The sequence below is a fragment of the Mobula hypostoma genome, chromosome 13, assembly GCF_963921235.1.
Source record: "Mobula hypostoma chromosome 13, sMobHyp1.1, whole genome shotgun sequence".
Taxonomy (NCBI): Eukaryota; Metazoa; Chordata; class Chondrichthyes; order Myliobatiformes; family Myliobatidae; genus Mobula; species Mobula hypostoma.
In genome coordinates, this window is record NC_086109.1 from 95,644,922 (window position 1) to 95,658,132 (window position 13,211).

General features: G+C 42.4%; 1 protein-coding gene across 2 annotated transcripts in view; it reads right to left on the reverse strand.

Moving 5' to 3' along the window:
• dis3l (DIS3 like exosome 3'-5' exoribonuclease) overlaps positions 1–13,211 on the reverse strand; it is a 63,758-nt gene that overhangs the window by 35,453 nt on the left and 15,094 nt on the right. For both annotated transcript variants that reach the window (XM_063066239.1, XM_063066240.1), the window contains 2 exons: positions 11,290–11,425; positions 2,448–2,624 (listed from right to left, as the gene is read on the reverse strand). In XM_063066239.1, the coding sequence (XP_062922309.1) occupies positions 2,448–2,624; positions 11,290–11,425 (313 nt within the window). The remainder of the gene's footprint in view (positions 1–2,447; positions 2,625–11,289; positions 11,426–13,211) is intronic.

Consider the following 13,211-nt stretch of genomic DNA (forward strand, 5'->3'; position numbering starts at 1 on the left):
TGTGATCTGTTTGTTTTGAGATTCCAACAGTATTTAAAATAATCAGCATTTTAATGTGTCACATAGCTGTTTGTAGTTAAGTGTCTTCAATTTTGCTGGAGCCATTGCTACATTTGTAAGTTGTTTTCCATACACTGGGCACAATGGAATAGGACAACTTGGATCACCAGTCCAAGTAAAAGCCACTGATAAGTAGCTTTCATTTTAAAGATATGTTACTGGCTGATTACTTTAGACCCACCCACTGCTTTTGTCTCCAGGACCCAGAAGAGGCAGGTGGACTTCTTCTGGAGCAACAGGAGGCACTGGGTCTCTGCTGTGGTCCTGAGTCTTCTGAATGTGGTGGGCGGTTGGTCATTGGTGTGTGTTCACACCCAGCTAGGGCTCTCCACCTCAGGACTCTGCAGAGATACCTGTACAACAACCATCCACCAAGATGGCACGCATTGGCGATGCACTTTCTCTCTGCCAGAGACATTGCCTGCAAGAGGGCACGCGGCTTCCAGCAGACAGCATCAGCCGCACCACTTTGAGTGAACTGCCTTGCTTTTACTGACAGCTGATAAGGATATGGGGTCTAGTCTCATTCAGCCAGGGTGCTCCTGTGCTGGTGGGGAACAGTGCTCTTGCTATAAGGGGGACTGGTCCCCATCCTATCATGGTGGGTGTTGAGGGGGCTCGGGGAAGTGGAGAGGTTCCAGCTGCATCGCCATCTGATGGGCTAGAAATGCTCATCGGACCCAGGCCTCGGGAGACCATGTGGGAGAGGGCCCCACTCAATGCAAGTCATCTCATAGGACCCCCCCACTGTGCCACTCCAAAGCGTTTCTTGAATGGGCTGCTCCTGCACATCTTTCACTTCCTTGCCTTTGTCTGCCGACCAGACTCACCAGCAGTGGAAGAGGTCCCCAGCAGACTTGGGGGTGGGAAGTGTTGCATAGGCAGTACCATGCAACAGGTCTTTAGGCAGGTTCACTGATACCCCATCCACCTGTCCATTCTGTGGCCGGGAGAGGTCAGTATACCATGCTTATACGGAGTGTGAGAGGTTGCAGCCCCTGTTTGAGTGTCTGAAGGGGCTGCTGCTCAGGTTCTGGTTGCGTTTCAGCCCCGCGCTCCTTATATATGGGCACCCAGTATGGAAGGGGGTGGGTGCGAGGAGGATCTACTGGTGGGCTTGCTCCTGGGCCTGGCTAAGATGGCCACTCACACGTCCAGGCAGGGGAAAGTTGAGGATTCTGCTAGGCCCAACTGCCTTCCCTCCTTCGAGGATACATTCGTGCCCAGCTGTCCTTGGAGAGGGAGCACGCGGTCACAAAGGGTACAGTGGGGGGATTTCTGGGAGAAGTGGACCACCCAGGGAATTGACTGTTTTATAGACAGTAATAATCATATTCTAATTTGAATTTATTCACCATCTTGTAAATACTTAACATTTGTACTTTGTGTAATTATTGTGTAAATAAACTTTTATAGTTTTGTGAAATAAAAAGACGGACTTTTTTTATGTCCATTGTTGCACAAGTCCAGTGAAATGACTCCGAAGATTGTAATTCTTCATCAGAATTGTCCATAGGCCGAGGCCTGGAATCCTCCTCTTTCATCTCACACCTCCTCTTCAAAAATCGCCACACAGGACCGTGTTTAGAATGAAAATTTCCCTCCAATTTTCTACTACATCGGTAGAGTTTGTTCACTCCAATAAGTCAGGTACTGCCACGTAAAGGGAAATTGGGGGAGGAAATTCAGGAGAGGCTGACATCACAGCCCAAGTTGGGTGAGTCCATTCAATGCTTGGAAAACACACTTCACGCTCCTCAACAGCCTATTGTCCTCCTCTCTGTGCAATACAGCGCTCACCAATTATCAGCCTAACGTCCTCCGCTCCATGCAATACAGTGATCACCAGTGATCAATTATCACCCCTATCTCATGTTAGAAACTGAGAATGGACTCAAGCAAATAAACACAGTTCTACTGCGCACTGCCATACTGGGCTGAGAGATCTCTAATGAGACTGCTAACACGGCTGCTCAGTCACTGCCCACCACTGCCAGCACTAGCATCACGCAGTTCAAAAAACAATATTTATTATTTTAACCATAATCTCTCACGGAACCCTGGTTGAGAGACCCTGCTGTAGATTACTAATACTCAGTAGTTAAAGAGAGATGTCAAGGTTTTGTTTAAATCATTCCTCCATCAATATTCCAAGTGCTGTTTTACTTTAATGGGGTCATGAAACATTTGCAGTCTTGGAAAGAGAGGAGGGAGAGGGAAAATTATCAGAAGTTAGAGAAATCAATGTTCTCTTTTGGTAGGACAACCCTCTCTTCCTAGGAATTAGCCTGGTGAATCTCCTTTGCATTGCCTCCAATGCTGTCTTGTGTTTATTGAATTCAGAAAGAATTCATTATTCCCATTTAAAAGCACATCTGTAACCTCACCTGAACATATCTCCCAGATTTAATGCCAGCCTCCAGTATTTCCAAAGGCAGATGCTCTGAGTATTCCTTTCCATTATTTTCCTGATTTTCAATCTCTCGTTCTTTCCGAGACTGAACAATAGACTCATACAGCTGGTGCACAGCTTCCAGGTCAGGCCAAAAATTCTCCAAATAGCTCTATAAAGAAAAAAAAAAACCCATAAAAGTTTTCATGGCATGTACTTTGGCATTTCACAAATAAAGCTTCAAAATTATGCTATTGCAAACATGTAGCTCATGTCAAAATGTACTAACAAAAAGATGAACCAGTGTAGCAGATTAGTTCATTCCACTGTGGAGGCTTGAAACTACCAGGATGAAAAAGCTCATTTAATGGTCCTAGAAGAGGTTCATTAAATAGCTAAATCCAGAGCCCAACAGGTACAACCACAGTATTCATTCCCACTAGAAATAAATGATCAGAATGGGAAAGAGCTGCTGATGAAACAGATGTTTCCGATGAGATCAAGCTTCCTGATGGATCCCATAAGAGTTTTACACTTTTAACCATCATTCAAGCATTTCAAGGCAATAATATGCCACTTATTTTACAACTCAGTCTAAAATTAGACTTCACTTGGAATATTGTGCTCCATTCTGAGCGCCTCATTATAGGAAAGACATGGATGTTTTAGAGAGGCTGCAGAGAAAATTTACCAGGATGTTGCCTCAATCAGAGAGCTTGTCTTATGAGGATAGGTTAAATGAGCTAGGTTTTTTCTTTTTGGATTGAAGGAGGAATAGAGGTGACTTGATAGAGGTGTACAAGATGATAAGAGTCCTTGATAGGGAGGACAACTAGAGACTTTTTCCCAGTGTGGAAATAGGTAATACAAGAGGGCATAATTTTTTGGAGGAAAGTATAGGATGGGATGTCAGAGGTAGGCTTTTTAGCACAGACAGCAGTGAGTGCATGGAACACCCTACAAAGGGTAGTGGTAGAGGCAAATAAATTAGGGAGATTTAAGAGACTCTTAGATAAGCAGATGGGTGATAGAAAAATGGAGGGCTATGTAGGAGGAAAGCGTTAGTTTCATCTTAGAGTAGGTTAAAAGGTCATGGGCTGAAGGGCCTGTACCGTGCTGTAATGTTCCATGCTCTAATATCTTGCTAGTATCTGATAATTCATAATCTAAGAATATACTTATACATTCTAAAGAATATAATTCAACCACATTTTGTAAAACATTTTAGTAATGAATAGCCTTTAATCAACTTATCTTGAACAGTTATTCAGGATCTGCATCACCCAAGTTTCCACTGAAGAGATAATTTCATTAACAGTACTGCCATCTAGGGTAGCAACAAGGAATTACTTTCAGAAGTAATTTACTGTAGTACTCATTTAGCTGATTAATGAAACTGAAGAAAAAGAGGTGGAATGAGAAAATAAATTAGGGAGATTTAAGAGACTCTTAGATAAGCAGATGGGTGATAGAAAAATGGAGGGCTATGTAGGAGGAAAGCGTTAGTTTCATCTTAGAGTAGGTTAAAAGGAGAATGGAGAGTTGGATAAAAAGAAGTGGAGAGATGCGAAAAAGGTCAGAAAACATAACAGGTATAAGTCACATAGAGATATCAAGAGACACAAGACCCATCAAGATGGCGCCAGCGAACAACTTAATCAACAACCACATCCTTCAGACAGTTCACGAAACTACGTCTTTTACTTCTTCTTTCAAATATGATTCTACTACTAAACTGCATGTGATTGGAACCTGTGATTTACATTTTGATGGAGTGTTTTTGGGCTGATTAAGCAAACTGGCACTTTGCTGTCTCTGAGGGAGTTCGGTGAGGTTTGCAGTGGAGTGAGCAGCCTGGAGGTCAAGACGACTGGAGACAGGGCACGAGCCCATGATCAACTCAATTTCTCACCAATCTTACCGATTAAAATGCCAAGCATGATTGAAATCAAAGAGGACGACAGCAGAAGGTGAGCAGATATTGAGTGGCACCTGCCTGCATTTGACCAGTCTCCCACTCGCTGCCAGAGGAAGGTCTTGGGTCTTGGGCAAGGTTTGATCAGTGTGGTTTGTGGATTGGATTCATTTTTAGAGGACTCATGTTATATATGCTTCTGTTTTTTGATTACTTCTTTTCCTATTGCTATTTTGTGTGATTTTGATCAGTGTGGACTGGCTCTTCACCTGCAGTCACAAATGACACAATGCTAAATTGAACAGAAATAAACTAAACTGAGTGTTCCTAAACTGTTTCAAGAACTCTGTAGTTTGATGTTTAATATTCTGTGTGTTATACACTTGTGTTTTTTTTTGCTGTTTGCACGATTTTTTTTGCACGTTGGGTGTTGATGTTTTCTTTGAACGCATTCAATGCTGTTTCTCTGTTTCATGGCAGACTGAGGGAAGAAAAATCTCAGGGGTTGTATACTGCATACATACTTTGATAATAAACATACTTTCAATCTAAGAGACTGCAAATGCTGGGATCTGGATTTGCACACAAGGTCCTGACCCGAAATATCGACAATTCCTTTCTCCCTGCAGATGCAGCACAACCTGCTAAGTCCTTCCAGCAGGCTGTTGCTCCAGATTCCAGAATCTGCAGCCTACTGTATATTTGTCACTATCTGTCATCTACATCAATGATTTGGACGACAACATACAAGGGATAGTTAGTAAGTTTGCAGATGACACTAAAATAGGAAATATTAATGGTGAAGGTGGTTATCAGGAATTACAGTGGGATCTTGGTCAGCTGGATAAGTGGGCTGAAGAATAACAAATGCGGGTAGGACTTTCACAGTCAATGGTAAGACACTGGAGAGTTTGGTAAAACAGGACTTTGGAGTACAAATACCTAATTCACTAACAGTGGCATTACAGGTAGACAGGGTGGTAAAGAAAGCGCAGGACACTGCCCTTCATCAGTCAAAGCATGAAGCATATAAGTTGGGACGTTATGTTGCGGCTTTACAAGATGCTGGTGAGGCCCCATTTGTAGATTGTGTTCAGATCTGATTACTCCACCACAGGAAAAATGTGATTAAGCTGGAAAGAGTACAGAGGCTTTTTATGGGGATGCTACTGAGACTTGAGGGACAGACCAATTGAGAGAGGTTGAGCAGTTTGCAGCATTCTTCATTGGAGCGTAGAAGAATGAGAGATGATTTTATGATCCATAAAATTATGAGGGACATAGGGTGAATGTACATAGTATTTTTCTCGGGTTTGGAGAATCAAGAAGTGAAAGGAATAGGCTTAAAGTGAGAGGGGAGAAATTCAACAGGAACCTGTGAGGCAACCTTTTCACCCTCAGCATTAACACAAGAGATTCTACTGATGCTGAAAATCTTGAGCAACACACACAAAATGCTGAGAGAGCTGAGCAGGTTAGGCAGCATCTATGAAAGGGCATAAACAGTTGATATTTCAGGTCAAGACCTGAGAAAGTAAGGACTAGGAATACCAGTCAACCATCTAACCCATTGAGCCTGCTCTGCCATTCAATAAGATCACGGCTGTGGACTTAGTTCCACCTAACAAGTGATGAGGCCACACTTACGTTGGAGGAACAACACCTTATATTCTGTCTGGGTAGCTTCCAACCTGATAGCATGAACGTCAATTTCTCGAACGTCCGGTAATGCCGCCACCCCCACCTTCACCGTTCCCCATCCCCTTTTCCCTCTCTCACCTTATCTCTTTGCCCACCCATTGCCTCCCTTTGGTGCTCATCTCCAATTTTCTTTCTTCCATGGCCTTCTGTCCTCTTCTATCAGACTCCCCCTTCCTCAGGCCTGTATCTCTTTCCCCAAAAAATTTCCCAGCTCTTTACTTCATCCCTCCCCCTTCAGGTTTCACCTATCACCTTGAGTTTCTCTCTCCCCTCCACTCACCTTTTAAATCTTTTTTTCTCCAGTCCTGCTGAAGCGACTCGGCCCGAAATGCCAACTGTACTCTTTTCCATAGATGCTGCCTGGCTTGCTGAGTTCCTCCAGCATTTTGTGTGTGTTGCTTGGATTTCCAGCATCTGCAGATTTTCTCTTGTCAGTTCCACCAACCAATCTTTCCCCCATAACCCTTAATTCCCCTGCCATGCAAAAATCTATAAAACTGTGTTTTAAATATATTTAATGAGGCAGCCTCTACTACTTCCCTGGAAAGAGAATTACTGTATACAGATTTACTATGCTTAGGGAAAAGCAGCTTCCCCTCATCTCCATCCTAAATCTATTCTCCCAGATGTTGAGGCAATGTCTCCTAGTCCTAGTCTCATTTACCAGTGGAACAACATTTTTGCTTCTATCTTATCATAATTTCATGATTTTATGTTTCTATAAAATCCCTTTTCATCCTTCTGAATTCCAGTGAGTATAGTGCCAGGCGACTCCACCTCTCTTTATAAGCTAACCCCCCTCATCTCCGGAATCAACCTAGTGAACATCCTCTGCACCACCTCCAAAGCTGGTATATCTTTCCTCAAGTAAGGAGATCAGTATGCAGTACTCCAGGTGCAGCCGGTATCCTATACCGGGGACCCCACCTTGTTTGCACCGTGGACCGGTTTAATATTGACAATATTCTAGTGGACCGGCCGATGGGGTGGGGTGTTCAAATTCAACAGTGCGCAACAGGGAAAGAGGAAAGGTGCAGCTGACTCATATCGTTTCATATCACCAAATCATATTGTTTCCTCACAGCCCGGTGGTTGGGGACCACTGTCCTATACAGATGCAGAATAACTTCCCTGCTCTTAACTTCAATCCCCCTAACAGAGAAAGGCAACATTCCACTTGCCTTCTTCATAACCTGCTTCACCTGCAAACCAACCTTTTTGCAATTTGATGCACAAATATTCCCAAGTCCCTCTGTACAACATGCTGTAATCTTTCAACATTTAAATAATACTCTATTTTCCCTTTCAGAGTGGATGATATCACATTTACCATCCATCCTTATCTATGTGTAAGTCTTCTATACAGTACCTTATCAAATAACTTCCAGAAATCCAATACACAACATTCACCCGTCTCCCTCTAACCACTGCACTCAGTATATTCTTAAAGATCTCCACCAGGTTTATCGACAGGACCTCCCTTCATGAATCAATGCTGCGTCTGCCTGTTGCTATGATGGCCTTCTATCCAGATACCTTGCTATTTCTTCCTTAATGATAGTTCAAAGCAGTTTCCTGACTACAGATGTTAAGCTAACTGGCCTGCAGTAACTTGCCTTTTGACTATATACTTTTTCAAATAGTGGCACAACATTCGCTGTCCTCTAATATGTTGGGACCTGCCCAGAGTCCAGAGAATGTTGGTAACTAATCACAAATGCATTTACTATAACTTCTGCCATTTTTTTCAGTACCTTAGGATGCAACCCATCAAGACCAGGGGACTTAAGCTACTGAGAACCCATTAGTTTGCTCGTCACTACCTCTTTAATGACAACGATTGTACTGAGCTCCTCACCTCCATAGCATCTCCCTTTGGCACGTTAGACACGTCCTCCCCTCTGAAGACTGACACAAAATCGTCATTCAAGGCCTCAACCATTTCAACTTCACCCAATATACATTTCCTCTTCTCATCTTCCAAGGGACCTACATTCACTTTAGCCATCCTTTTCTGTTTTACATAATTATAAAAACTTTTGCCATTCTGCTTTTATATTTTGTGCTAGTTTACTTTCAGGATCTATCTTCCCTTTCCTAATTGCTTGCTTAGTGCTTCTTTGCTGCTTTTTAAAGATTTTCCAATCTTCCACCTTCCTGCTACTCTTGGCAATTTTGTTTGCATAAGCTTTTAGTTTTAATGTCTTTTTTTATTTCCCTAGCAATCCAAATCTGACTCTTCCAACCCTTACTGTCCTTGATTTTAACTGGAATATACTTCTGTTCAGCACCGTGAAAAATCTCTTCAAAAGTCTCCGTGGTTCCTCAACTGTCCCATCATACAGCCTGTGTTTCTAGTCTCCGCTAGGCAGCTCCTCCCACATCCCACTGTGGTCTCCCTCTTTTAAGCATACTGTTGCATCCTCCATTTGTACGAGGAATTCATTCGTACTGTGATTACTCCTTCAAAGAGGATCCCTAACAACAAGATTGTTAATCTTACCTGCGTCACTGCACAGGACTACCTCCAAAACAGATGGCCCCTTGTAGTTAATTAACACACTGTTCAAGAAAGAGATGGACCCGTTTCACCCAGAGAATGGACCTTATATGGATTCAGCTGCCAGAGGAAGTGGTTGAGGTGGGAACATTAGCAATATTTAAAAGGTACTTGGATAGGGAAGATTTAGACAGATATGGGCCAAAAACAGGCAAACTTGGTCAGTACAAGGAGGACTGAAGGGCCTATTTCCGTGTTCTGTCACTCTTGGCCAAACAGTATCCATAGAGGCAGAAGAGTAGTGCATTGTATGCAGGGTCTCAACCCAAAACATCAACTCGACCTCTGCCTGCACAGATGTTGCCTGATCAACTGAGTTTCTGAAGGAGTCTGCTTTGTGTCATAAGGACACACAAGAAACCAAATCAAGAAACCAAGTCTGGCATTCCAAGTTCACTGTGTTCTAGTTGCCACACTACAGGAAGGATAGTGATAGCAAAACAGAGAGTGTAGAAGAGAATTACCAGCATTTTGCTTGGAATGAAGGACTGCAGTTACAATTAGACAATGGACGGACTGGGTATATTCTCACCAGAACACAAGAGGCTGAAGGGTGACCTTGTAGAGGTTTACAGGCATAGAGGTGATAGTCAGAATATTTTCATAGAGCAGTGAAGTCCAGAACCAGAAGGCACAGGTTTAAGGTGGGAGAGAAGAAATTTAAAATAGATCAGAGAGTTAATGTTTTCACACAGAAGGTGATGAACATTTGGAAAGGTACCGATGGAGGTAGATGCAATGACAATGTTTATAACTACAAGCGCGGATTAGATGATTACTTTCCCGTGTATCTGTGCTCTGCCTGCAATGGCTATCTTGACATCCCGGTTACAAGCCATTTCAACTCCCCTCTCCACTCCCATGTCAAGTCATCTGTCCTCAGCCTCCTCCACTGCCAGGGTGAGGCCAAACGCAAACTAGAAGAACAGCACGTCAAATTCCATCTGGGCAGTTTACAACTTAACAACATTCACACTGAATTCTTTAGTTCAAGTACTACACCCCCTCTATTCTTTTCTCTCTCCTCCTGGTCCACTAAATGTTATCACACGGCTCCCTGTTATAGCTTCTTTTCCCTCCTCCAAAATCAGTATTAATATCACTGGCATACATTGTGAAATTTGTTGTTTTGCAGCAACAGTACATTGCAAAACAATTAAAAAACTCTAAATTACAATAAACAATATATATTTTAAATTTTAATAAGTAGTGCAAAAAGAGAGCCAAGAAAAAGTGAGGTAGTGTACATAGGTTCAATGTCCATTCAGAAATCTAACGGCAGAAGGGCAGGAGATGTTGAATTCTTGTCGGTTGAGTTAAGAAACTGCAAGGGTAAAAGGACCCTGATGACGGTTATATACAGACCTCCCAACAGCAGCTGGGATGTGGACCACAGATTATAACAGGAAATAGAAAGTGTGTGTCAAAACAGCATTGTTATGATAGTCATGGAAGATTTCAACATGCAGGTCGACTAGGAAAATCAGGTTGGAAATGGATCTCAAGAGAGTGAGTTTGTTGAATGCCTACAAAATGGCTTTATAGAGCAGTTTGTCATTGAGTCTACTAGGGGATCAGCTATACTGGATTGGCTGTTATGCAATGAACCGGAGGTGATAAGTGATCTTAAGGTGAAAGAATCCTTCGGAGGCAGTGAACTCAGTTCAATTTGAAATCTGATAGGGAGAAAGTAAAGTCTGACATAGCGGTATTTCAGTGGAGTGGTTCTCAATACAGTGGTACGAGAAAGGAGTTGGCCAAAATAAATTGGAAGGAGATGCTGGTAAGGATGACCGCAGAGCAGCAATGGCATGAATTTCTGGGAAAAATGAGGAAGGTGCAGGATAGATGTACTCCAATAACAAAGAAATACTCAAATAGCAAAATAGTACAACTGTGGCTGACAAGAGGAGTCAAAGCTAATGTAAAAACAAAAAAGAGGGTATACAACAAAGCAAAAAAATAGTGGGAAGGCAGAAGATTGGTAAGCTTTTAAAACCCTATAGAGAGCAACTAAAAGAGTCATTACGAGGGAAAAGATGAAATATGAAATCCAGCTAGCAAACAATATCAAAGTGGATAGTAAAAACTTTTTCAAGCATGTTAAAAAGAGATGAGAGTGCTTACAGCACTGCTAGAAAATGAGGCCGGAGAAATAATAACGGGGGACAAGGAGATGGCAGGTGAACTAAATGAGTATTTTGCATCAGTCTTCACTGCAGAAAACACTAGCAGTGTGCCAGATGTTGAAGGATGTGAGGGAAGAGAAGTGAGTGCAAGGGAGAAGGTGCTCAAAAAGCTGAAAGACCTAAAGGTACATAAGTCACCCAAACCAGATAAACTGCACCCCAGGGTTCTGAAAGAGGGAGCAGTAGAGATTGGTCCACAAAGTTGTCTGAAGTATTCTCCGATTCCTTTCCCAGTATCCAAGTGGGGTTGAAAAAGGAAAATAAATCAGCCACGATTGAATGGCAGAGAAGACGCAATGTCCGAATGGCCTAATTCTGCTCTGATGTCTTATAGTCTCAAAGGTCCATACACCAAACTTGCCATTTTCTCCCCACCTTCTGCAGCTGCTGCCAGGTTTCCAGCACACAATTTTATAATAACACCATGACTTATTCAACATGTTCCATCACGTATCACTGAACTGCTGATTACCTTAAATGATACAACAAACACTCCATCTGTTTCACTCCCATACTTCTGAATGGCTTCTGTATCTTCGGTAACCATAACAACTGGCATTAATCCTGCAAGATGATTATAATACCAGACCGTGGCATAATAAATGCACCTAGAACAAATAATTAGCATTTTATTAATTTTCTTTGCATGACTGAAATAATAAACAATGTCCACATCATGGCTACAGTAGCGTAGCGGTTAGTGTAACACTATCACTGTGCCAAGAACCCAGGTTCAATTCACGCTGCTGTAAGGAGCTTATATGTTTTTCCCATGATTATATGGGCTTCCTCTGGGTGCTCAGGATCCTTCCCACATTTCAAAGACTTACGGGGGGGGGGGGGGGTTAGTAAGTTAATTGGTCATTAGGGTGTAATTGGGCAGCACAGGTTTGAATTGAATTGACTTTATTACTTACATCCTTCATATACATGAGGAGTAAAAATCTTTACATTATGTCTCTGTCTAAATGTGTAATGTGCAATTTATAGTAATTTATAATAAGCAGTATGTACGACAATATAACAAAGAAATTAGTTGTGTTAGCATGAATTAATCAGTCTGATGGCCTGGTGAAAGAAGCTGTCCCAGAGCCTGTAGGTTAGTGGTCACCAACCTTTTTAAGCCCAAGATCCCCTACAGCCTGGTTTTTTATGCTGCGGTACCGTTTCCGGGATGGTAGCAGCAGGAATAGTTTGTGGTGAGGTGACTCAGGTCCCCAATGATCCTTTGGGCCTTTTTTACTCACCTGTCTTTGTAAACGTCCTGACTAGTGGGAAGTTCACATCTACAGATGCGCTGGGCTGTCCGCACCACTCTGCAGGGTCCTGTGATTGAGGGAAGTACAGTTCCCATACCAGGCAGTGATGCAGCCAGTCAGGATGCTCTTAATTGTGCCCCTGTAGAAAGTTCTTAGGATGTGGGGGCCCACACCAAACTTCCTCAACCGTCTGAGGTGAAAGAGGCGCTGTTGTGCCTTTTGCACCACACAGTCGGTATGTACAGACCACGTGAGATCCTCAGTGATGCTTATGCAGAGGAACTTAAAGCTGTTCACCCTCTCAACCCCAGATCCATTGATGTCAATAGGGGTTTATTGGGTGGGAAGAGTCTGTTACCGTGCTGTATCTCTAAATAAAAATAAATACAATGACAAGAGTGTAATACTAATCAGCTTCCAAACCTAGAAAACCCTTTCTTCCAAATTTCAAATTTACTTGAATACATTCCAGCAAGAAAAAATTGAGTTATATTGGGCGAATGCCTCTGCCATACTTACAAAAGTTAAATCTATGTCATAACATTAAAACATCTACAATTCACCCATAAAGTTCCACCTTTTCATGAATTATACTACCCCACAGAGCAAACAAAATCCTGTAATTCTGAATTCCTGCCACAAATTCCTTCTCACACATCACAACTGCCATTCCAAAGTAATTTATAATTGCCTCCTCAGCCTCAGGTGACATTCCACTGTAAAAATGACAGGATCTGCCATATAGTCTAACGAGACAACGATGCCCAATCTTACCAGATTGTCATTGCCATAGTTCCTCCTGTCCTCAGTTAGAAAATTCTTACACTCAATCTTTGAGTTAATGCTCTTTAGACTATATTCAGTGAAGGATTGTGAATATGAAGGCAGAAACAAGTCAGACTATTTCTACTAGTCTTAGATTAGGTCAATCCTTGATGAGTAAAGCAGCCTAATAAGATGGCTCTTGTGCAGGGGTTCCCAATCTTTTTTCGGCAATTGAGCCTCACCATTAACCCAGGGATCTGCAGAACCCCTGCTCTATTGGTTCCTGATCAACATGTTTGTTTCAATCCCACATGGTGAATGTATTTTTTTCCTGCAATATGTGAGATTAAACAGAAGTTGTACTTCTGCT